The 23589-nt window shown below is 40.0% G+C and overlaps 2 protein-coding genes across 3 annotated transcripts; one reads left to right on the forward strand and one right to left on the reverse strand.

Moving 5' to 3' along the window:
* Window positions 1–1175: 1175 nt before the first annotated feature.
* Window positions 1176–10193, reverse strand: fbxo9 (F-box protein 9). Its single transcript, XM_005915538.3, has 13 exons — window positions 10016–10193; window positions 9165–9236; window positions 7985–8116; window positions 7829–7886; window positions 7568–7667; window positions 5556–5686; window positions 5352–5466; window positions 5079–5197; window positions 3982–4072; window positions 2837–2932; window positions 2657–2750; window positions 1705–1859; window positions 1176–1617 (listed from the first exon to the last, which is right to left on the reverse strand). The coding sequence occupies exons 1-13, from the start codon at window positions 10016–10018 to the stop codon at window positions 1509–1511; spliced, it is 1275 nt and encodes a 424-aa protein (XP_005915600.1). The 5' UTR covers window positions 10019–10193; the 3' UTR covers window positions 1176–1508.
* Window positions 10194–11909: 1716 nt separating this feature from the next.
* On the forward strand, window positions 11910–22310 carry cilk1 (ciliogenesis associated kinase 1). 2 transcript variants are annotated; one of them, XM_042215795.1, is made up of 15 exons: window positions 11910–12120; window positions 12881–13041; window positions 14403–14671; window positions 14835–14889; window positions 18532–18653; window positions 18753–18832; window positions 18950–19082; window positions 19182–19353; window positions 19733–19900; window positions 19982–20365; window positions 20509–20723; window positions 20809–20951; window positions 21121–21237; window positions 21323–21430; window positions 21545–22310. In XM_042215795.1, the coding sequence occupies exons 3-15, from the start codon at window positions 14571–14573 to the stop codon at window positions 21694–21696; spliced, it is 1950 nt and encodes a 649-aa protein (XP_042071729.1). In that variant the 5' UTR covers window positions 11910–12120; window positions 12881–13041; window positions 14403–14570; the 3' UTR covers window positions 21697–22310. The 2 variants fall into 2 exon arrangements, with proteins under 2 accessions (XP_042071729.1, XP_005915601.1); XM_005915539.3 differs by lacking the exon at window positions 12881–13041 and having other exon boundaries at window positions 11911–12120.
* Window positions 22311–23589: the final 1279 nt, after the last annotated feature.

The following is a 23589-nucleotide window of genomic DNA, read 5'->3' on the forward strand; positions in this document are numbered from 1 at the left end:
AAACTGAAATACAAATAACAATTAGACCTCTGAAAAAATAAAACAAATCCTCTTTTAACTTGGAAAACCAACTAAAACAAAGTAAATGCATGTTTAGATTTAGTGTTTGGGGAAAAAAAATACCTGATGAGGCTTTGATAGACATATTCATATTTTTTGCAATACATGTGCTGATTTATTTTTTTTATTTTTTTTATCTTACCTTTGACATATTAAAGGCTAAAACTACGACTAAAACCAATGGAAATTAAACATTTTCAATAAATAAAAACTAAAGTAAAATTAACAAACTAATGTTGGAAAGTTAACTGAATGAAAAGCAAGAAGTCTGAAAGAAATGAAAACAAAAACTCCCTTTTAACAGGAAGAAAACTCCAGCAGAAACAGGCTCAGGGAGGGGCGCCAGGTTGGGATTAGGGGATGCGGACAGGGAAACCCACATTAATAGCAATAACTGTACATTTTTACACTGTTACATAAATGGTAAACAAACTCGAACATGTCATTGAAATGTAAACATGCAAACAGAGATATTTTAAAGACTTGTGAAACAGACAAACGTTCAAGTGGCCGTTCAGGTAATTTGCCTCAAACTAATTTCTCAAACTCTTGCTATGGGAAAATGATATTGTGTCCAGCATGAGTCAGAAACAATAACTGCTTACTGGTGTGGTTTTCTGGAGGTATTATTAGGCAATTTCCTCATTATCCTCCCACTGCTTTTCCCATAAATCAGTGTCGGCTAAATGACCAAACGCTGGCTTCATCGCAGTGATTCAGGATTGTTTATTGACCTTTTCCTTCAGTTTACTGTGAACCACCAAAAAACTGGCAACAGCAAACAATTTAAATATTTACTTACCATTTTCATAGTTTTAGATCAGCCACCAGCTCTAGTAAAGCTACAAATGATTTCAGACTAATCCAAACAACTTTCACATTTATTGTTTTTGGGGTTTTTTTCCCTGTAAATCCTGTTTGATCTGCTCAGTTCAGAGAAAATGTAATGTGTGGATTAAACCCACGTGTCCTCAAAGAGACAAATGATGTAGAAGCATGAAATTAAATCTGCAATGCTTTCTGTTGAACTCATGTTGTGTAATAGGTTTTCTATTGTAGGTTTTCTGTAATCTATCAATTTTGAGTAAAAGAAAGCCCCAACACAGCAGCGAGGCTGTTTTGTTCATCACTGTTTATTTGAGGAAGAAAGTGCACAACAAAACAAAAACAGTATGAACATTCATTGCTTGGAACAGGTGGGAAATTCTGCTAATTATTTTAGCTCTCAGCATATTACCACAATTTCTGAAATCAGAAAATAAGTATTTTTCTCTAAAGTGTACCTGAAAGAATGACATGCTTTCATTTAGAAAACGTGAGGGTTCAAACAGCAACACCATAAAGCAGCTGCAGCACAAATTAAAACAGGCTGAGAAGTACGTGAGTTTTTGATGCAACGATGACTCAATCTCTGCTGTGGTCTTCGTGAGATCATGTGCAGGGTCTGCTTAGAGAGGCTGCTCAGAGAAAGCAGTGTAACTCTTCACACGTGCAAAGAAGAAGGGTGTGTACATCCTGTCCAGGTCAAAAGTAGTAATGACCGTTTCCCCAGTCAACCTAAAAGCATAATCACGGTCAGGTTTAGAACAGAAATTGACATTTTTTCCCTTCTTGGTCACTTCTATTAGCAGTCCTGTGACTTACTTGTAAGTGATGTGGCAGGAATGGTGGATCCACACAAGCTTACTAAAACTCTGATGCCCCCCAGAGGACAGAGCCAGTCCCACGTGAAAGCTGTGTTCAGCCTCCGGAGCTGGGTTCCGCCTGCAGAACCGATTCCTTTGGAAGTCGGTCGCTTTCTGTCAACAGATGCGGTTTACAAGTTCAGACGTAATCCGACAGGTTAGGTGAAATATTATGGAAAACTGGAATTCACAGCAGATGCTCTCAGAGACATGGCACCTAAGAACGCCGAATATACTGTAAACCTGCCAGAAATGTGATAACTACAAAGCTGGCAATCAACCAGAAGAGATTAAGCCAAACTCACAGCTGAGATTCATTTGTTTCAGATTTTGTTGGCTAACTGTATCCGTAACATAAATAAAGCGTTTTTTTCCCGGGCTCTGGGTGCTTCGAACAGAGGCATAGATTCTGTCAGCACCCGTGGGTCAGTGCTGCAGTCTTTAGCACTCTCACACATTAGTAGAAGTATAACTTGTGTAGGGGGAAATTATTTTAGACCTAGTAAACTATAACAATACATTTAACAGTGTTGTGTTTATGTAATGCAATGTAATGTTATGCAGGAATGTTTTTGACAAGCACAACGCTGGTGCAGCCATGTACTGCACGCTAAATAACTTATTTGTGTTCGAGTAGAGGCCAATAAGAGGCCAACTTCTTCCATGAAAAGAAACAGACATGCTAACACACTGATGAATGAGGTACTAGGATTAAACTATGTAATTTTTTTCAAGGGGGAAAATTCCCCAAATTGTGTAACTGCAACTGTATTTGCACTGTTTTAAACATATGACTTTTTTTAACCACTTCCATTTATTGAGGTTTCATTTACTCAATGAGCTGGCCTTATTATACATATATGGTTATCTATTCATCTCCCACCCCTCAAATGCCTCAAACATTTCCTTACCTCATCTTTTTTCTTGCAGACAACAGCAAAAACTTTGGTTTGATTGCCTGTCTCCTGTGAGAGACGGAAGTGACCGAGCAGAACTGAATCCATTCTGAGAAATGAAGCACAATTAAACAATTGTCAATCCTTTATACTCTCTATGGGTCCATCTGAGTTTAGAGAAAAGATAAGGTGTACCTGGTGTTCCTGGTACGCAAACGGGGAACAACGGACAAAGGCTCCTCAGGGGTGGTCAGCATGATGACGTGGCCATCAGGGAAGAAGCGCAGGTACCTGAGGTAACAATGTCGTCACCAGTGTTGGTCAAGTTACGTGAAAAAAGTAATCAGTAACTAATTACTGATTACTTCCCCCAAAAAGTAATCCCGTTACTTTACTGATTACTTACTTTCAAAAGTAATTAATTACTTAGTTACTTTTTAAAAACACAATTTACAACCTGAAGAGGTGATAAATTGATAGATCTTTCAGCCCAATTCTACTTTTTCTACATAATCCATCATACAAAATGTAACCAAATGGAAAAGCATCTTTTTAAAACTTGTTTTATTAGTTTTAATCTTTTAACTTTACGCATCAAGCAAAAATTTAATTATATGCAACATTCTCTGAGTTGAATAAATTAGTTTAACATTTAAACCTATTTTCTGCACATTCCAGCACATAAAATATTTTTTGTGTTTACACTCACTCTTTTAAATAGATGCAAGTAAAACACAGCAGAAAATAAATAAAATCAAAGACTCAGCGGTCCTGTTGCTCTATTTTCACTTGTAAAGCAGGAGTAGGGTAGGTGGAGGTTTACCCTGGTGCAGGTGTGCCGCAGCGGTCAGTGGAAGAATCCGCGAGTTTCTCTGTGAATTTCCCATTACGTCGTTGCGCACTCGGTGTTAAGTTTTCTTCCCACGCACGATGGATGCTAATGTTTTTGTCACTTTTTATGGAATCAAATTCAAAGTAAGGTCAGTACTTCCACGCTTTAAACGCTGCACGCTCATACTCTCTCCTGCACTCGATATATTATCCATTGTTGATCTGCACACAGCTGTTGTCACCAACGTCGCACTTGCTTACGTCACTGTCATGAGACATTCTTGCAAAAAAAATAATAATAATAAAATCACGGTTTTAGTAACGCAGTAACGCAGCGTTCCTACGGGAAAGTAACGGTAATCTAATTACCGTTTTTGCAATAGTAATCCCTTACTTTACTCGTTACTTGAAAAAAGTAATCAATTCCATCTCTGGTCGTCACTGTCAAAAATGTCATCTGTGGTTTCGTTACAACTCACAATAAATAAAGACTACACTCAAATATTTACCTGTAGTATTCAACATGGTGCCAAGCCCTGTAAAATCCATCCAGTGATTCCTCTCCTTGGCGAATGTACGATGTTTTGCTGATATACACACCTGTGGAAAGAAAATGAATCATCCAGTAATTCGTTTACATTGAATATGGCAGCAATAACTTCTAAAAGCATCAGCAAAAAACAACACTAGTGGCTGGTAATTTGAGGCATTTAGCTCTCAACTGTTGTTAGCTGCATGTAACAATCATCTAAAAGTTTGCAGCATAAAGAAGTATTACACCTGTAACATTATTCCTGCAGTCTTTTTATGTACTGAAACTCAGTACCCTTCCAGCAGCTGCCTCACACTGCAGGGGGCAACAGTGAACTGCAAGTTAAGAGCAGGTATGCAAACGTGGGTGGCAAACTTTCATGAAGTCCTTATACCTAGAGACCAGTTGGCGACACAAATATGAATTTCCCACCAAATGAAATTGGTCACAAAGAAATTTCTGCCCCAAAAACCTCCTTTCGTTTGCTTCGGGTCACTAGCAGATTCCCCATAGTTTACATGGAAGACACAGACTCGTCTGCAAACACTGTACAGTTACACTCCATGATGTAGTGAAAAAACATTCCTCTTCACAGTAAAACTTGGGTTTTACCGCTGTAACCACACGTTTAAAAATCTGAAATTTTTATTTTGAAGGTGAATGATCTCCACCGAGTAGCTGGCATATGCTTGCAGATCAGCCTCCATGCAAACTACTGAAGATTGCAATCACGAGGTGGTTTTCGACAGCACCATATTTCTCTGTGACAAATTTCAAGTTAGCAATTGCTAGCAACTGCTCTTTTCCCTCTTCAACAGTGGTTGGGAGATGGTCGCTGCCAGGTCTCTAGGCCAACGTGACTTGAAATAAACTGCTATAAAAAAATAAAAAAAACATTACGTGGAAAATTTTACTTGATGAGCACGTTTGTGGTATCTGTCTTGATAAAAAAATAATAATCATTTCTATGACACTCTAGCTCTTAAATCATTTTGTATCTGTTACAAAACAGTACCTTTGGTATTTTCCTGCACTAATGTGGGTTTAGAAACCTGAGGTGTCAGTAGTAATTACCATCAAAACGGACTCTGGGCCTTTGCAGGAACATCTCCCTCCAAGATGTGAAGGGTACAAGTTTAGTGCACTTCCGTCCCCAAACTCTTAAACAAGCCAAGCGCCAAATCTCAGGGTCTCTGGAGAGAGAATGAAAGTGAAACAAAAAAATTAAGAGCTCACAGCACCATGAGATCCTTTATTGCCTGATATAAAATTGGCAATTTTGTCAAAAGCTGAGCTTGCTGACAAATAATTTGTCATCCAGCTGATTTCTTTGAAAGCGAGGCTGACCTTGCACAAATGTAAAACCCACGGCAAACCAAAGACAGCTGCTCCAGAGCGCGCATGTCCAGATCGCTTGATACAACCCACCGAAATATGTACATCAGGATTTCCCGTGGCAAAGCTGCAATCAAAAAAAGAAAAGAATGATAATGGCTATGTGTTTATTATGACTCGAGAGGTTTACAATGAAATTACATTAGAGTTTTTTACCTGAAATGTGCACCTGAGTCATTTCAACCTCAGGAGTGCAGATCTTTGGAAATGAGCCTTCCACAGATAGCTGCTGCTCGAAGTAGGCAAGTAGATCCTCGATCTCCCCATCAGCATCACTATCCTCCATGCTGCAAAAAAGAAAAATAAACACAGTATGCTCAGTTTAAGAAATTAGACTATGCACTGCTCTCATACAAGCCAGCACACTATATTATTCACCTACCAAACTAAAGCAAAGAAAGAAAAGTTGCTTTTGTTGTTGTTGTAAATGGGGCAGCTTAAGTTTTAATCCAGCTGAGTGATCCTCCTCACACCCTCATTATAAGTTCAGCCTAGGGCTGCTCGATTATGGCAAAAATGATAATCACGATTATTTTCACTGAAATTGAGATCTCGATTATTTGACGATATTTATTTAACCCTTTAAGACCTACCATAGAACCAAGTCCGCCAGAGCTTATATATATATTTTTTTTTTACATGCTGTAGAGCCATTTTTGGGAGCATTTCAAGTTGCTATACATCAATACAACTGTTATAGCCCATATTTTAATAATATGTATGCATTAAGTCCATAGTAATTACATTAATTACAAAAAAGTGCAATAAACTACAAAAAAATAGAAAATCGTTTTTGTTTTTTGTTTTTTTACATATATTTCTACTTGGGGAAATTTAAGAGGCTTATCCCTCAAAACTTTAAATACAAAAAAGTTGCAAAAAATAGTTTAGAAGAACAGGAAATTTATTTTGAGTGTCTTCATAGTTTTATTTTTGGGATATAGCAATTTTTATATACTGCAGGGAAAACAAAAAACAATCCTATGATGCAAATTTGCAAAGCAAACAGCAGGTGCATCAAAATAAACTATTTCCAGCAGTGCAATTCGAGTTCCAAGCATCCCAGAAACTATTCAGAAAAGTCAAACATGACTTATAAAAACACCAGTATAGGCTTTTAAGGCCTTCAAGTAAAAAACTACATTTTCCGCGAAAATGACGTCACTTCCGGTTTCGGACAGGAAATGGCGGACATGCGATAGTTCGCGTTGACGTCTTTTTCATTGTGGGAAGTGTTATGAACAGCTGATCGGATCGGCAAAGCGTGTTTCTGGAATATTATGTTTTTGTTCCTGCAAGCGCTTTTTATGCAATTTTTGCAAAGCTTTATGTGGAAGGAAACCGTGACCGAGGACGAGCTGATGGCATAAGATATAAGTACAACTCCTCCGGTTTCATATGCAAAACAAATTATTGTGCTAGCTTAGGCAGTTCCGGTTCTACAGGGATTTAAAGGGTTAACAATAACAATGTATTGAATAATGACTTTAAAAAATAATATAAAATAGTGTGCAAATACTGATAACAGTGCAAATGTTTGCAATATAAAAAATAAATGAAAAATGTAAACATCTATGTTTAGTGAACTTTGCAGTGTTGCTCTGTGGTGCAGCTACGACACTGTAGCAAAGTTTACACACTATGTCTACTTGATCCACGTCAAGTAGAACCCATAATGTTTCCACACCACTGAAGTTTGTTTGTTTTTTACCTCTCTTTTCAACCAACGGCAGTCACTCTCCTCCCCAAATAACTTCTGCTTAGCTTTCCGAGCTTCCCTTGGGTCCTCTTAATTGTTGTGACACGTGTTCGAAATGCAGAGAGGTGCGCTCGATTTGCCACACGGAGCAGCGCGAGAGTAAAGCACGTGGGAGGGGCTAATAATCGGCTCAGTCATTTTTAATGATCGTTGAAAGCCCAGATCGTAATCGGGATTAAAATTCGATTAATTGAGCAGCCGTAGTTCAGCCTTTATACTACTAGTATAATTTCAATAATAATTAATATAGCAGCTCTCTGTTTAGCATCTTAATTACCTCACAGGGGAAAATGATCCCCGAAAAGAAAGCGATTTACATAAGACTATAATTTTAGAACAACTTAATGTCTGAAAACATGCTGTCACAAAACAGACCTGCGGTAAGATTAAACAAAATAAAGTAGCTTACTAGTTCCCTCCACCTCTGTCTGCATCAGGAGGACGGCTGTAGTTGATTTTAAACTCAATGTCAGGAACAAGCTGCATAGCCATGCGATAAAATTTGATAGCTGCAAGTAAAAACATCAGATTAGACATGAGAAACAAATCAAACAACCTCAGAGAAATTACAGAACTAAATGGATGGCGGGTAAGGATAAAGAGTTGTTAACTTCTAAAGAGTTATTTTTATTTGTGGTAAAGTGCCATCTGTATCCTATGTAGCGCATACCTTCATAGACAGCTCCATTCTGCTCCTCCTGAGCAGCTCTCAAGAACAGCTCTGTGGCCTGAGGAAAGGTGACTCTCGTCAGTCATTTAACAGCTGATAATAATCGACAACACATGCAAGCTTACAGCTAGAAAAAAAAATAATTCCCCAACTTGCCTTTTCCTCTCTAGCAATTTCTTGAGCCTTCCTCAGACCTTTGGCTTGGAGCAGTCGGTTGCTCGTTCCACTCGCTCCGGAGCTCGGTTTGAGCTCAGACATCCACTGAGCTCTGAACACATTGAGCTCCAGCTGCAATTCGATTACAACATTAATAGAGTGAGTGCCAAAGAAAGGTTTCAGCTTATCCATGCTTAGTTGAACTTTAACACTGCTGTTATAGCCTATTTGGTTTACAAATTTAAGAATGAGATACAATACTGTATGAACTCAGAAATATATAAACTGCCAGGAGGTGAAGTACAGTGTACTACATTCTTATAATATATTTTTATAAATGAATCGTTGCAAACAAATAAAATAAAGTCCTCCTCGTCTTTCATTGTACCTGCCTAACATATGAGAATTAATTCGGCTGCCATGTTTTGCATACAGCGCAGGTTTTGCCACTTTAAACAAATAAGTACATGAGGGGATATCTTATCTTTGGCCAAAAGAAATGTTTTTGTTAGTGATTTCAGTGCTAGCTCGAAGGATACACTGATGCACAGTACAGGTTCGCTTTTAGGAATATTGTAGTTTTCTTGACCTTTATGCATTAATGACACTGCAGTTTTTGTTTTATTTTCAGGAGATAAGTTAGATGTGCTGCTCCAGGCTCTGGGGAGGCGCCAGCCCTGACTGATAGCATAGTGTGTTTTTCTATGCAGGTATGTTTTTACTACATTGGTAGTGTGTTTGGGATCATTGTTATGCTGAAAAATGAAGCTGTTGACAATCAGAAGCTTTATAGATGGTTTTGCATGATGGATCAAAATAACAGCACCTCCACCATGTTATATAGACGGCAGCAGACACCCACTGTTGTACCACTCTCCTGGCTTCAACTGTACATATTGATGACAATTTAAAAGAAGAATTACAAATTAGACCCATCACTCCATCAGACCTGCTGTCACTGATTGTCAGTGCAAGTTTTGTGTAATCTGACACATCTCAGTCTTTTCTCCCTGTGTCCCCTCCTTAAGAATGTCTTCTTACCACGCTTACCTTCCACTAACACCACTGTGTGCTTTTATGACTAAATAAATAAATTGCAAGAAAATGTGGCTCCTTGGAAGTAAAATTTAATGAAGCACAGCCCTAGAGTGTTGCACAAACCATAATTTATGCTGCTCACCTGAAGATCTGGATCATCTGAACTTTCATCTTCATCCTCTACTGTACCTTCAATATCTGCATTTTCGTCAGCCTGCACACGAAACCGAAGTTATAATTAAAAAAAATTAATTTACGGTTAACTATTTATATAAAAAACAGATTATCAGACATCCTGTATATAGCAGTCAATAAGGTGATGAAGATAAATTTAGAGACTAGAATAGCAAGCCTCATGTAACCAAACTTAATACACATAAATATTAATATATGCATTTAGCTCACTTTGGGTTGAAGTTAATTACACTGCTACTCCCTAAACAAAATCGATTTAAAATACATATGAAATACGTAATAAACAACAATATTGTAAGTACACGTTGCTTTATATGCATTGCACACCGTTTTTTGTTGACAGTTTGATGCTCCTTGTTATTACAGCACACTTCCCTGTTCATGTTGCGGTAAATAAGTTTCATTTTTCTTTAACATACAAACTGTCAAAGTGGTCAAACTTGTTGCAAAAAATAGAAACTATAAAGTTCTGCTGTGGGCCTGATTTAGAAGCAACTCAGGTAACACAACCATATTTAGCTTAACAGTCTGCGATGCTAACCTCGGTGTATAATACTGTGAATTAATCTGCATATCGTTGATTTGAGGGTCTTGCATCTAAATGTAGGCGCCAAGTGTTGTAAATCAACTACTTTCGTAACAAGTTAGTAAACTAGTTAGCTTACAGCTCAGCTTAGCTGAGCTGAGCTAGGCTGAGCTGCAGGTAGCATTAAAAGAAGCCAGGTGACGTTAGCTACATTAGCTCGCTAGCTCGCTAACACTTTTCGCTGCATAACTGCCAAAAACACGGTGACCCACCATGACAACCTGGCCAGTAAGTCTCCTTGTTATCTTCACAGGCGGTCAGTATTACCGTTTACAGTTCACGGTCGGAGAAACGGACAACACAACGGACATATTTACGAGCTCGCAGGAACGCAGCCATTTCGCTGAGTAGCCCGGAGCCTCAGTGGCACAGGAAGTCAGGAGGCGCTGTAAGACTCGAGAAGCGCCCTGTGTCACTCCGGCTCTTCAATATCAGCTGAAAAATAAACATCCCTGTGTGGGGCAGCGACTAGCAGCTGTCATTTATGAGTGGCCTGTATGTGTGTGTTATATTATAACAACAACTGTCTTTAGTGACCAAATTGTTAGCATGTTAATTACGTGACATTAAATACTCTGACAGGTGCACCTGTTCCACTGCTGGTGGAACCAGCCAATCACATGGCACATTTAAGCATGATCAAGATGACCCACTGAAGCTAAACCTGAGCATCAGAATGAGGAAGAAAGGTTATTTAAGTGGCTTTGAATGTAGCATGGTTGTTGATTAAAACTAGATTCCAATTAACCACTCATCACAACCGCAGAAGAGCATCTCTGAATGCACAACATGTGGAACCTTGAAGCAGATGGGCTGCAGCAGCAGAAGACCACACTAAATGCAACTCCCATCAGCTAAGGGGAAATAGAGGCTACAGTTTGCACAGGGTCACCATAATTGGATGGTAGAAGATTGGAAAAATGCTGTCTAGTCTGATGAGTCTTGAATTCTGCTGCAACATTCAGATGGTTAGCATAAACAACATGAAAGCATGAATCCATCCTGCCTTGTATCCATGGTTCAGGGTTGTGATGGTGTAATGGTGTTAGGTATATTTTCTTGGCAAACTTTGGGCAACTTAGTACCAACCAATCATTTAAATGCCAGAGCCTACCTCAGTTTTGGTCACAGTGTACCCATCTTCTGATGGCTTCTTCCAGCTGGATAACACACTATGTCACAAAGTTCAGATAATCTCAAACTGACTCCTTGAACATGTCAGTGAGTTCCCTGTACTCAATTGGCCTCCACAGTCAACATATGTCATTCCACTAGAGCACCTTTGGGATGCGGAGGGATGGGATGTTCCAACCAACGTCTCAGAGGAATGTTTCCAACGACTTGTTGAATCTACACCACAAAGAATTAATGTAGTTCTGAAGGCAAAAGCGAATCCAACCTAGTACTAGCAAGGTGTACCTTATAAAGTGTCCTGTGAGTGTAAATTCCAATGTGATTGTCAGAGCTGTTGCTTTTTTAATTCCTGCCAGTTAAATATAAAATGTAAATCCACGAGTTGTATATATCAGTAGGCTCGCCATTATTCCTTTTTTGAAGTTTTTTTTTTTAAATTTACTTATTTATTTTTGCAATTCATTATAATATAGCACCAAATGGCAACAGCAGTCTCTGAAATGCACTTTAAACATGTAAAAAAGAATGCGTACTAACAATTTAGGGAGTAGGGAAAACGATGATGACCTCACATTCATATTAAGGGCTCTTTTTTTCTCTAATCAAAGAAGAGTGCGAAACAAGAGCACTAAATGTTGCTCACTTTCGCTTTTGCTCTGCACCTAAACATCTTTTCCACTCTTTGCGTATTTTTAATGTTACTGGCTGGTCTTTACACCTCGCCATTCGCCCTTCACGATTATGTCATGAAATGCCGATAACTTTAAATGACTGCACTGCTTCATGTTTATCTTCTCTAGCAATGCGTGGACTAAACACAGTAAAAGCCCTTCTTTAAATAGTCCGCACTCCTTAAAAGCGATATAGATACATAAAGGCTGGTGTTTACGCTCCAGCATCTTTACGACGGGATGAGAGGAGGACTGCTGTGATTTGTTGAAATTAAACCGCAGGGTCTTTTCACAGCAACGCGAGATCTTGATAATCTCTGTGAGGAAGGAAGGAGAGAAGGAAGGGAGGAAGGGGCCTAGCTGGAGATTTATTTACGGTGTGTGTTGGGCACACTGGTTGCGGCTATTCGGAGTGTAACGGTAACAGTTAGCGGGCTAATGGAGTAAGCCATTTGTTTACCATCGACTACGAATGACTGGCTATGAACTGTTGGCGGTTTGACGCGAGGAGGGTAAGTGCTGTGTGCTGCTCGTCGTTTTATTTTGAGTAAGAAGCCCATTCTGTCCACTGTTTCTCTGATGGCTTGTCAGCAGCTGGGCCACCAGCAGCATCACAATGCGGTCAATGTTTATTTCTACCACGCTAGCTGATAGAGGGCTGGCTAAAATGTAACCACAAACTCACAGGGGGTTGTTGTAGTATTAAATCCAGTCAGTCTGAACAACGTCAGTGAACAAAGCAGTAAACAGTAGCTGGTTTGCTAGCTCTTGCCAGTAGGTTAACATAATGTGAACCGCTCTTTTGAAATGATTGGTGATAAATTGGCCAATATAATCAGTTTCCTGATACTGTGCTGTTACAAAGAAAGAAAAAGATATTGCCTCCTTCTTAATTTGTATTCTATTTATTATCATTTTAAACGTTTTAGGTCATGAATAAAGCTTAATGTTAGACAAACATAACCTGAGTAAATGCAAAATGCAGTTTTTAAATATGAGTTCATTTATTTAGGGTAAAACAGCACAGCTATCCAAACCCACATGACTGTGTGGAAAAAGTGATTGCCCCCTGAACCTAATAACTGGTTGTGGCACCCTTGGCTGCAAGAACTGGAATCAAGTGTTTGTGATAAGTGGCAATGAGTCTGTCACATCACTGTCTAGGAATTTTGGCCCCTCTTCCATTAGTTTGGCCACATTGGAGAGTTTTCCGGCATGAACAGCCTATTTGAGATGCTTGAAATGCATGATCTTAATCTGATTTCACACCAGACCATGACTGGGCCACTCCAAAACAGACGGACAGTCTCCTTCAGGATTTTCTGATAGATATCAGAAATTCATGGTCTCATCAATTACAGCAAGTCTTCCAGGTCCTGAAGCAGCAAAGCAGCCCCAGACCATCACACTGTGACCATTATGTTTGACTGTTGGTATGACGTTATTTTTATGAATTTTTTTTGTTAGTTTTACTTCAGTCCAAAGAATATTTTGCCCAAATTTTTCTTTCAGCTGCACCCTTTAGCGGTCACCATGACAGATCATCTGCCTCCGCCTTATCCTATCTCTACCACCCCAGCACTAACCCTCTTCACGTCCTGCTTCACTACATTCATTACTCCTTCCATGGTCTTCCTCTTTTCCACCTTCCTGGCAGCTACATATTCAGCATCCTTTATGTAATATATCCACTCTCCCTCCTCTGCCCATGTGTAAACCATCTCAGCCTTGCCACTCTAACTTTGTCTCCATCTCAACTTGAGCTGTCCCTCTAATGTTCTCTGATGCTGATATTGAGAATCTGCACAGCATCATCTAGGATAGCAAAACTATGAGTGATGGCTGCTGGAAGAAAGCTATTTTTAAACCTTGTTATGCTGCACTTTGGGACTAAAAGCCTTTGTATAGAAGTAAGAAACTGAAACTCACTACGCAAAGCATGCAAGTCTTTCAGTCACATCTTGATGGAGGTGGACTTAAATTTTCTGTGTAATAACACATTGACCTCGAGGGTTATGATTTTTTTTATTTATTTATTTTTTTATTCCAAATCCTGTATTCTATTAAATAAGGGATGGAAGGGTGACTATAAATTGCATGCATTCAATAAAAGATATGATATGAGTGAGCTGGTGTGTTTATGTTTCTACAAGCTTCCGCTGTGTCGTAATTATTTCCATGCAGAGTTGCATTACTTTTTCACCATGATGTTGCGTCTATGATGGGAGAGGCGGACAGTTGTATAATGTCTTCTCCAGCACATCCCAAAAGTTCCCCCCTGAACTACTCAAAATCCTAGTATTATCATCTCCGAAAATGGTGCACTATCAGGAAAGGGAAAAAATAATAATTCATGTTTTTTGTTTTTTAATCCATATATTCAAGTAGTTAGCTGGCCTCAGTTTTTGGTCACCTGAAAAACTCGACGGTATGAACTATGCATGGTGGGCGCATCACTTCACCTGCCTCTCTTCTTACCTCGATGCATCACATCCATCACTCTGGAGCGTTCATCAGATCGCACGACCTTTTAGCATTGTTCCAGAGTTCAGACTCTACTGCAGTAACTAACCAATCAAGGCTCTTAACTATCTGTGTGACTTTTTGGTTAGTATATCTGTACCTGGATATATTGTGGAAACATATACTTAGAAAGATTTAATATTGTCTCCCATCACTGACTGATAAGATTTAAAGGCTTAAAGAAATAATGTCCCACTCAGTGGTTAGTTTGTGGATCCTTTGCTGAGTGAACTCATGCTTGGTCTCTTTATTTTTTTTTTTTCTTTCTCAGCTCAAAGGACAGAAGTCCATGACACAATGAGTCCTCCACCTCTGCCTGTAGTCTTCTGCTGTTGTCACAGGAAAATCTGGTTGCATTCAGCAGTAGGAGGCAAACACATCTCTGTTTTCCACCCCGTTATTATCTGTCCCCTGACAATGCTACGGAAGGACAAGCATAATGAATAGATACACTACCATCAGACAGCTCGGGGATGGCACCTACGGCTCAGTCATCCTCGGCCGCAGTCTGGAGTCGGGGGAACTAGTTGCCATTAAGAAGTGAGTATCACAAAATTGTGTTTCTCTGTAATCTGATAGATGTTTTTCCTTCTTGGGTTTAGCTATAGTATGATTTCATTTGGTCTCGACTTAAAAAGCTAACTGTAAGCCAAGACACAGGCTGTTTTGTTTTTTTTATTTTTTTTCTGTTATGTTATTTCAGAATGAAAAGGAAGTTCTACTCCTGGGAAGAATGCATGAACCTCCGTGAAGTGAAGGTGAGCTTACATTTTCTAAAAGTTTAACATTTTAAAGTGAGTGATGGAAAATAAATCAACCCAAATTTAACATTGAATCTGTTAACACAATTCTTCATTCTTGGTGGGGAAAAATGATTTAATCAACCTACCACATTTACTTTAAACACTTAATCCTTAAAGGATATCTTGCAGCCTCTTCAGTTGTATCCAGGCTTGAATTGATCAGCATTGTTGTGCTTTAACATAGTACCTTGTTTTCTGAATGAAATACACAGAATTATATTTATATGTGACACAAGATGTCATTTTTATGATTTTAAAACATGTAAATGTGCTTGTCCTGAAGATTTTTGTTTTTATTCTACTAGTCCTCCTTGGCAGATGAGGGAAAGAGGTAGCTTTGCACACTGAAGACTCTCAGCAGAAACTGATTTATGCTGTACTACACAGGAATAGTCAGCCAAACCAAAGTGGCCAGCTGGTTCTGGCTCGATGTGCATTAGAACACGTCATTTGACCCCTGTCATGCTTGTGCCATCCAAAATAGTCCTGAAGAATTTAACATACTCAGAGAAAATATATGTTGTCCCTTTCACAGCAAGAAACATTTGCCTTTATCCTTAACAAAACTTAAAACTGTCACCTCACTGTAAGTTACTTCACTGTCTAAATATTACTTGCATGCACTCACTGGCTTCACTAGTTACACCTTCCCAGTACCAGGTTGAAACCTCAGAACTACTCATGGTATAGATTCGCCCACGCCATTACACCAACAGCACCAGCCTGAACCTATGGTACAAAGCAGGATGGATCCATGCTTTCATGGTGTTTACACCAAATTCAAACCTTACCATCTGAATGTTGCAGCAAAATTCAAGACTTATCAGACAAGGCAACATTTTTCCAAGCTGCCGTTGTTCAAGGTTGGTGAGCCAATGAGAACTGTTGCGTCAGTTTCATGCTCTTACCTGAGGAGTGGCACCCAGTGTGGTCTTCTGCTGCTGTAGCGCATCTGTTTGTGCATTCAGAGACTCTTCTGCGTTCCTCAGTTGCTGTTATTTGTCTTACTGTAACTTTGATGCTCAGATTGTCTCAATTGTGTCTACATGTCTGAACGCATTAAATAAATTGCTACCATATCCTACTGAGAATCAAGGGGGTATTTGTGTTAATAAGCAGTTGATAAGATGTACCTAATAAAGTATCAGTTGGGTGTATATCACTCATGAAATTCAACATGATAATATTTTTGAATTCATGATGTTGAGACAGACATTCTGCACTACAGGCAGGTACATCAATAAACACTGATTGCAACAGGAAACGTGACCATAAAGTATGATGTTATTACACGTGACTAGCTCTTCAGGATTTACAGTTAAAAATTAACCATATTTACCACATACTGGGCTTTAGTGCAGTCTCCCACGATAATGCATCTACTGTCCTTCCCTTTTATGGACACTCTCCTTCTGATTGGCTGCTCCACATGAAAAACCTTTGAATAGCAGTTGTGTTTGGGTTGCTGTGTGTCTGAGAGAACCATATTAGGAAATACACTCACTCTGACGTCATGTACAGCCAAGAGTAAAAAAAAAAAAAAATCTAAAATCAAACATGTAAGGATTACTTTTAAATCTCATTATTATCAAGTTATGGTATGAATAACAACATCCCTCATGGCAACAGCACATATATGACACAACTCAGAGAAAACATCAATTGGTCATTTCATAGCTAGCAAGATTTGTCTTTATCCTGAACAAAACTTAAAACTTTCACATCATTGTATATTTCTGAATTGGACACTTGAAGTTACTTCACTGTCTGAATATTACTTACATACACTTACTGGCTTCATTAGTTACACCTTCCCAGTACCAGGTTGAAACCCCAGAACTACTTCAAGTTCTTTGTGGTATAGATTCGCCCACACCATTACACCAACAGCACCAGCCTGAACCTTTGGTACAAAGCAGGGTGGATCCATGCTTTCATGTTGTTTACACCAAATTCAAATCTTACCATCTGAATGTTGCAGCAGAATTCAAGACTCATCAGACAAGGCAGCATTTTTCCAAGCTGCTATTGTCCAAGGATGTAGCCTTAGTTTCCTGCTCTTACCTGACAGGAGTGGCACCCAGTGTGGTCTTTTGCTGCTGTAGCGCATCTGTTTGTGCGTTCACAGATTCTCTTGTGCGTTCCTCGGTTGTAACAAGTGGTTATTTGTCTTACTGTGGCTTTGATGCTCAGTTTGAACATTAGCAGATCGTCTCAACAAATGTCTGAATGCATTGAATTAAATGCTGCCATATCCTACTGAGAATCGAGGGGCGGGGTGGTTATTTGTGTTAATGAGCAGTTGATGAGATGTACCTAATAAAGTATCAGTTGGGTGTATAACACTCATTAAATTCCCAGTGACAATATTTTTGAATTCATGATGTCAAGAAAGACATTCTGCACTACAGGCAGGTACATCAATAAACACTGATTGCAACAGGAAACGTGACCATAAAGTATGATGTTATTACACGTGACTAGCTCTTCAGGATTTACAGTTAAAAATTAACCATATTTACCACATACTGGGCTTTAGTGCAGTCTCCCACGATAATGCATCTACTGTCCTTCCCTTTTATGGACACTCTCCTTCTGATTGGCTGCTCCACATGAAAAACCTTTGAAAAGCAGTTGTTTGGGTTGCTGTGTGTCTGAGAGAACCATATTAGGAAATACACTCACTCTGACGTCATGTACAGCCAAGAGTAAAAAAAAAATCTAAAATCAAACATATTAGGATTACTTTCAAATCTCATTATTATCAAATTATGGTATGAATAACAACATCCAGCACATATATGACACAAAATAAGGAAAAGCATTATCACATAAGGCCAATGTTTCAGTTTGGGTTGATTATTTTTCATTATTTTGTTTAGAAAGCTCATAATGCTCTTAATGCTATTGTGTATATATGCTATTGCTTTATGGGTAATGTAGTGATGATTTACATGCTAGGCCATTTGGGAAATCAATGAATGCCTTTCTGTTTGTTTTTCACACCGTTTCAGTATTTTACTGTCTAAATTTCCTCACAGTGCAACAGTCACACACCAGCTCTAAGAGCAGAAGGTGATTCTTGTGTGCTGTTGGTTTTGAGCTCTGTTCCCCACCCCGGCCTACACACACCCCTTTCTAGAGCTTAACCTTGATACAGCAGACACGAGTAGAACATGCTGCTCCTTTGAGTCCTGCTGAGTAGATTTATAATTACAGCATGCTATCATGAAATCTGAGACCCATTATGGCTTTCCTCCCCCTTACTAAAATATAGCATGGTTAACCCTATACCATCCCAGTGCATGGGAAAGTGTATATTTCTCCATTCTGCTTTCTATTTATTCCATATCTCTTCCCCCCCCCCCCACACCTTTTTTTTAAATTGTAAGCATAAATCCCACCTTTGCAGCATTTCACCCTCCAAACTACACCCTACCTATACCTACAAAGGTTTTTGGTAGTTGTAGGGTGTGCTTCTGAATGTGCTGCAGTGACCTCTGTGTGTTGTCCAGCATGTTTAGATTCATTTATTTCTCCCTCTGCTTCGGCTTTATGGAGTCCACATTGTGTTAATGCTTGTGTCTATTCTTGCAGTCCTTAAAGAAGCTGAACCATGCTAACGTGATCAAGCTTAAGGAGGTAATTCGGGAAAATGATCACCTCTACTTTATATTTGAGTACATGAAGGAGAATTTGTACCAGCTCATGAAAGACAGGTGTGTGCAGTGATTTAGGTATTTCCATATTTGAAAGTGTATTTGAGTAAGGTTTGCTGTTTCTGTACTCATCCAGCTTTGAATGGTTTCTTTGTGCAGGACCCGGTTATTTCCTGAATCTACTGTAAGAAATATCATGTTTCAGATACTTCAGGGGCTCGCCTTCATTCATAAACATGGTACGTCTGGTTTGGTTTGGTTTGTTTTTTTGTTGTTTTTACTCCAGGGTGTTCATTAAATGTTGCATCCCTGCCATTTCAATCTGGCGAGATGCTCATGCACGCGTCTCTGGTTAGGTTTTTTCCACAGGGATATGAAGCCAGAGAATCTTCTGTGCATGGGCCCAGAGCTGGTGAAAATAGCTGACTTTGGGCTTGCCCGAGAGATCAGATCTCGACCGCCTTACACGGATTATGTTTCAACTAGATGGTGATTTGATTTTTTTTTTTGTTTGTTTGTTTTCGAGCAAACGTAGTTCTCATGTACTTGAAGGATGCCTAAGTCCTCTTACTCTTCTTTTTGTACCAGGTACCGAGCTCCAGAGGTGCTCCTCAGATCCACATCCTACAGTTCACCTATAGACCAGTGGGCAGTTGGCTGCATTATGGCAGAGCTGTATACCCTCAGGCCTCTTTTCCCAGGATCCAGTGAAGTAGACACCATATTCAAGATTTGCCAAGTCTTGGGTACACCAAAGAAGGTAGTTATTCACACACAGAGCCAAAAACATTTTGAGTTTGGGAGAAACAAGGTGTTACTTAATAAGAGTTGGTGTCCACCTCACTGAAACTCTATAGTGTGAGGAGCCATCTTTAAAAAAGGGTCTTTTAAAAAGACTCTTTGAGTCCTCCTTATTTGCTGTGTGCAGTTTGAGTCGACTTCTGTCAAACTAAGTGCTTATTAGTGTTGAGAACTGCTTGTGATCCTTTAGAAACATGCTACGGTGCATATGGTGGAATCATAAGGACAGGCTTGAGTGGGCGCGATCATGTCTACTGTTGGCAACGCAGCGAGAATGTGAAGCTTTCTGAGTTTTTCAAGTCTCAAAACGTGAACCGTGGACTGACTCCTCCTTCTAGAATGATTGGCCCGAGGGATATCAGCTGGCCAGTGCTATGAATTTCCGTTGGCCTCAGTGTGTTCCCAGTAATCTGAAGACACTGATCCCAAATGCAAGTCCTGAAGCCATCCATCTGATGACCGACCTGCTGCAGTGGGATCCCAAGAAGAGACCAGCGTCTGCCCAGGTAGTGTCTGATTTGATGTCCTGGTATTTCCATTACTCTGTGCAGCTTAGCGAAGAGAACAAATACATTTTTTTTTCACAGGCTCTCAGGTATTCGTACTTCCATGTTGGCCAAGCTTTGGGGACGCCTCAGCAGATCTTGGAGCAGGGCAGGCCTCAGCCGAGCCGTGTGCCAATGCAGACTCCTTTACAGTCTCAACAGATGTTGCAGCAGCAGCCTCTGCTGCTTAAGCCTGTGCCCCCCTCCCAGCCTCCTCCTCCCAACCAACACTGCTCGCCCTCCAGGCCTCTTCAGCAGGTCCAGCACTCCCCTGCATCGGCAGCCGCCCAGGCTGCAGCGTACCAGCGGCACACAGAGCTGGTGCGAGAGCAGCAGCAGCCAAAGCACATCCTGAAGCAGGAGCAGACTGAGGGAACGCCGCAGAGCCATCTTCCTTACATCGTTGACAAGACTCTCCAGTGCAAGGTGAGGCTCCTAAATGCTTTGAAAAATCTGTGTAATCCACATCTGAGTAGCGCAAATGTAGAGCACAGAAAAAATGAATCAGTGAAAGGCTAAAGAGACAAGTTGTTGCATTGTCTTTATATTCTTGGCCAATCTTGGTGTAGCAAACGAGGCAGGAGCCAGAAAATGCAAACCTGCTGAGCTATCAGTTGAAACCTAAAGGAGGAGGAGGGCGGCGGCGGTGGGGCCACGGCACAGGGCACCTCAAGGGTGACGACTGGGACGACTACGAAGAAACTGATCTGACGTCTATAAGTATTCTTGGGAAAAGTAACTTCTCCACACAGAAGTCGAGGCAGGGAGAGGGCACGCCGAGCAGGTGAGGCTCTGATCTGTTTGTGACATTTGCACATTAGTTATGTGCATGCTGGTTATTCAGATCCCTCCACTTTTTTGTCTCACAGATATGGAAATATTCTGGATTTTAGCCGACCCACTGGAAATGAAGATGCACCTTTAAACCTGAACAAGACTGCATCCTATCAAGAGCCATCAAGAACTGCCTCTGCTAAGCAGCATTACTTGAGGCAGTCGAGATATTTACCTGGTAATAAACAGTGTATTTTTATACATAGCAGAAGTAAGGGATGGGCTTTATTTAAAAAAAAAAATCTATAATGTTGGGTCTCAGTTAATAGGTTTACCTAGCTCTGTTATTCTTAAATGTTGCCCATTTAAGAGTCTAATATTTATGATTGCCTTTCTGTTCATTTCAGGCATTAGTACAAAGAAGAACGTGGCCATAAATGCCAGTAAAGACTTCACTGGAAGCCATCTTTGGGGCAGCAGTAGTATTCCATTCGGAGGGACTCTGCCGAGTAGAGGCGCTCACGGTAACTTCACTGTAACCTTTAGACTCTTTGTTGTTGTTGTTGTTAAAGAGGTTCAAAGTAATGGGCTTTTGCTTTTAACTATCAGGCACAAATACAATCCCAGGTGGATACATGCCATCTTTTTACAAAAAAGACAGCGGCTCTGCCGGTCACAGAGGGCATCAGGGTCCTTCAGTGGAGACAACAGCATCAAGTGAGCACAGATCGGAGCTTTCTTTGATACCCAGTTCTTAAAAAAGGAATTTATAAAGGGAAAAAAACACTGCCTTCAAAACCCGCTTTTCGTGTTTCTTTGTTGCCGTTTCAGATTATGCAACATGGCGGTCTGGCCGGAGCCAGATGAACACGTCTGCCAACATGCCATCGACCAACAAAAGCACCCCGGGTCTGCTGCCTCGCCCGCCGCTGCAGACTATTCATGGGCGAACGGACTGGTCTGCCAAATACGGACACCGCTAGTGGCCTCGCCCCTGAGCTCCGATCTGTGCCCTAAGAACTGTTTCTCTCCAAAGAGTAGGCATAGTCGTTTTATAATCAAAATGTGTACATAAATCTTACACAGCAATAAATTCAGTTTTGTCGTGCGTACCATGGATGTTGTGATATGTAAAATATTTAAGTAAACAGGTAGAATGCAACCTGCCAAAATGTGAGCCCAGATTTGCTCATCAGTGTTTTATTTTGTATTTCTGGAGCTGAACGTTTGCCCTGCGGAGGTTGCATTCGCAGTTTTGTATCATATCTGTTGTTTACCACATGTACACTTTATATGCATACTGTAACTATTCACTGTGACTTTTTTTGGCTGACAAGTTACTTTGCCTCTGTACAGTAGTAATGTTTTTCTTTTTACATGATTATTCTTTTGTTTTACAGTGATTGCATTTCCAATCAGGTAGCTGTCATTTACGTGTTATCTCCTTTTTTATGTCACTGAATTTTAATGCAATTCAAGGGGTTGTGACATTGTATAGATCCGTTTCTGTTCAGTAACACATTTAACCCCTCTCGGCCAAACTGAGTGTAATTATTGAAATGCAGGTTATCAAGTACAATTAAACTTTTTGACTGGGTACTGGTATTCGCACAGTTTATTCTTTTATGAAGCAATTGTAGTCGATTGAAACGTTTTATTGTTATTTCTTTTAAATGGAACTATTACCTGTCAGCCCAGTTTCCATGTCAGGCCCACAGCTGCTGCAGGATGAGCACAGCTTGGCTGCTGGATTACTCTGTCAGGGATTAATCCAGCTATTAATACTAAAGCAGATAGGTTGGGAAATATTTGGAAAGTGACACATTTTTCATCATTTTAACTCAAAATTGGATTCTGCTTGAAGCTTTCAAGGGGTTTAACTAAAATATTCCATCAGTTGGTGTAACTAGTTTATACTCCTACCTTCTTGGATGGATTTGCTTTATTTTTCCAGCCTAAGGATGACCTGTTTCGCTTGCACAGAGAGCTCCTCTGACTCCTTGTTGTTTCAGATCGTCAGCCTATTCAACGTATGACAGCTCACAGCTGTACCTGTCAAATTCTGTTTTCTTGCTTTAAAAGGAAGAAGGCGGGATATTGAAGAACTGCATGTCCTAAACCTTTGCTCCAGTCTACATGTGAATAGCCTCATGTTAAAGTAGACATTCTGCACTTTGAGCCCATTTTCATTATTCAGCTGTAACTTGAATATATTTTGGCAAACGGCTTAATAGCAAGTAGTACGGTGTTGTGCAAACGTCTTGCAACATCCTTCATTTCTTTATAATTTTCTTACAAGGAGCCAGATGTTATTATTATTTTATTGTGGTCTTGAGAAATAGTTCTCCAGGCTTTCTGGAGGCATTTCCAAATTTTTCTTTGGGATTTGGCTGATTATTATTATTTATTTTATTTTTAACAAGAATGTTCTTTTTCTCAAGCCACTTTAACACTGACCTATGAATCATTAAAGCATCAAAAAAGGGACATAGCTGAGGGATAAGCCAGATTTCTGTCTACATATAACAGACAACTCTGTAAAAAGCCAATTTTTAATCAATGAAGCTTCATCAGAAATGGTCTCAGTGGAAGGGTGGCAAGAAGCCTTTCTCAGGAAAGAAAACGGGAAGAAAAAGCTGAAGTGTGCCAAATTACAGAAGAGCTGGACTGGAACTCATCATCAGCATGCACTGCTACAACCAGCATTAATGTGGAGACTGACACCAAAGAAAAACACACATTGGAGCACTATGAGTCATGGATAGGACTCCCCAAAGCCCAGACCTCAACAGCAGTGATGGGATCATCTTGACAGAGATCCAAACAAAAGGCAGCCAACATCCAAAGAAGAGCTTTGAATGAGGAAGAAGAAGCCT

The sequence above is a fragment of the Haplochromis burtoni genome, unplaced genomic scaffold, assembly GCF_018398535.1.
Source record: "Haplochromis burtoni strain Fernald_Lab_line unplaced genomic scaffold, NCSU_Asbu1 Contig_12, whole genome shotgun sequence".
Classification (NCBI taxonomy): domain Eukaryota; kingdom Metazoa; phylum Chordata; class Actinopteri; order Cichliformes; family Cichlidae; genus Haplochromis; species Haplochromis burtoni.

Excerpts from the sequence above, each read along its gene's own strand:
- fbxo9 (XM_005915538.3), bottom strand. Across the intron at positions 5,467-5,555 it reads GACTCAGGTGCACATTTCAG|CTTTGCCACGGGAAATCCTG; the intron begins GTAAAAAACTCT and ends TTTTGATTGCAG. Across the intron at positions 2,933-3,981 it reads CACCATGTTGAATACTACAG|GTACCTGCGCTTCTTCCCTG; the intron begins GTAAATATTTGA and ends TTGTTACCTCAG.
- cilk1 (XM_042215795.1), top strand. The coding sequence starts at position 14,571 with ATGAATAGATACACTACCATCAGACAGCTCGGGGATGGCACCTACGGC. Across the intron at positions 14,890-18,531 it reads TGAACCTCCGTGAAGTGAAG|TCCTTAAAGAAGCTGAACCA; the intron begins GTGAGCTTACAT and ends CTATTCTTGCAG. Across the intron at positions 18,833-18,949 it reads CGCCTTCATTCATAAACATG|GTTTTTTCCACAGGGATATG; the intron begins GTACGTCTGGTT and ends GTCTCTGGTTAG.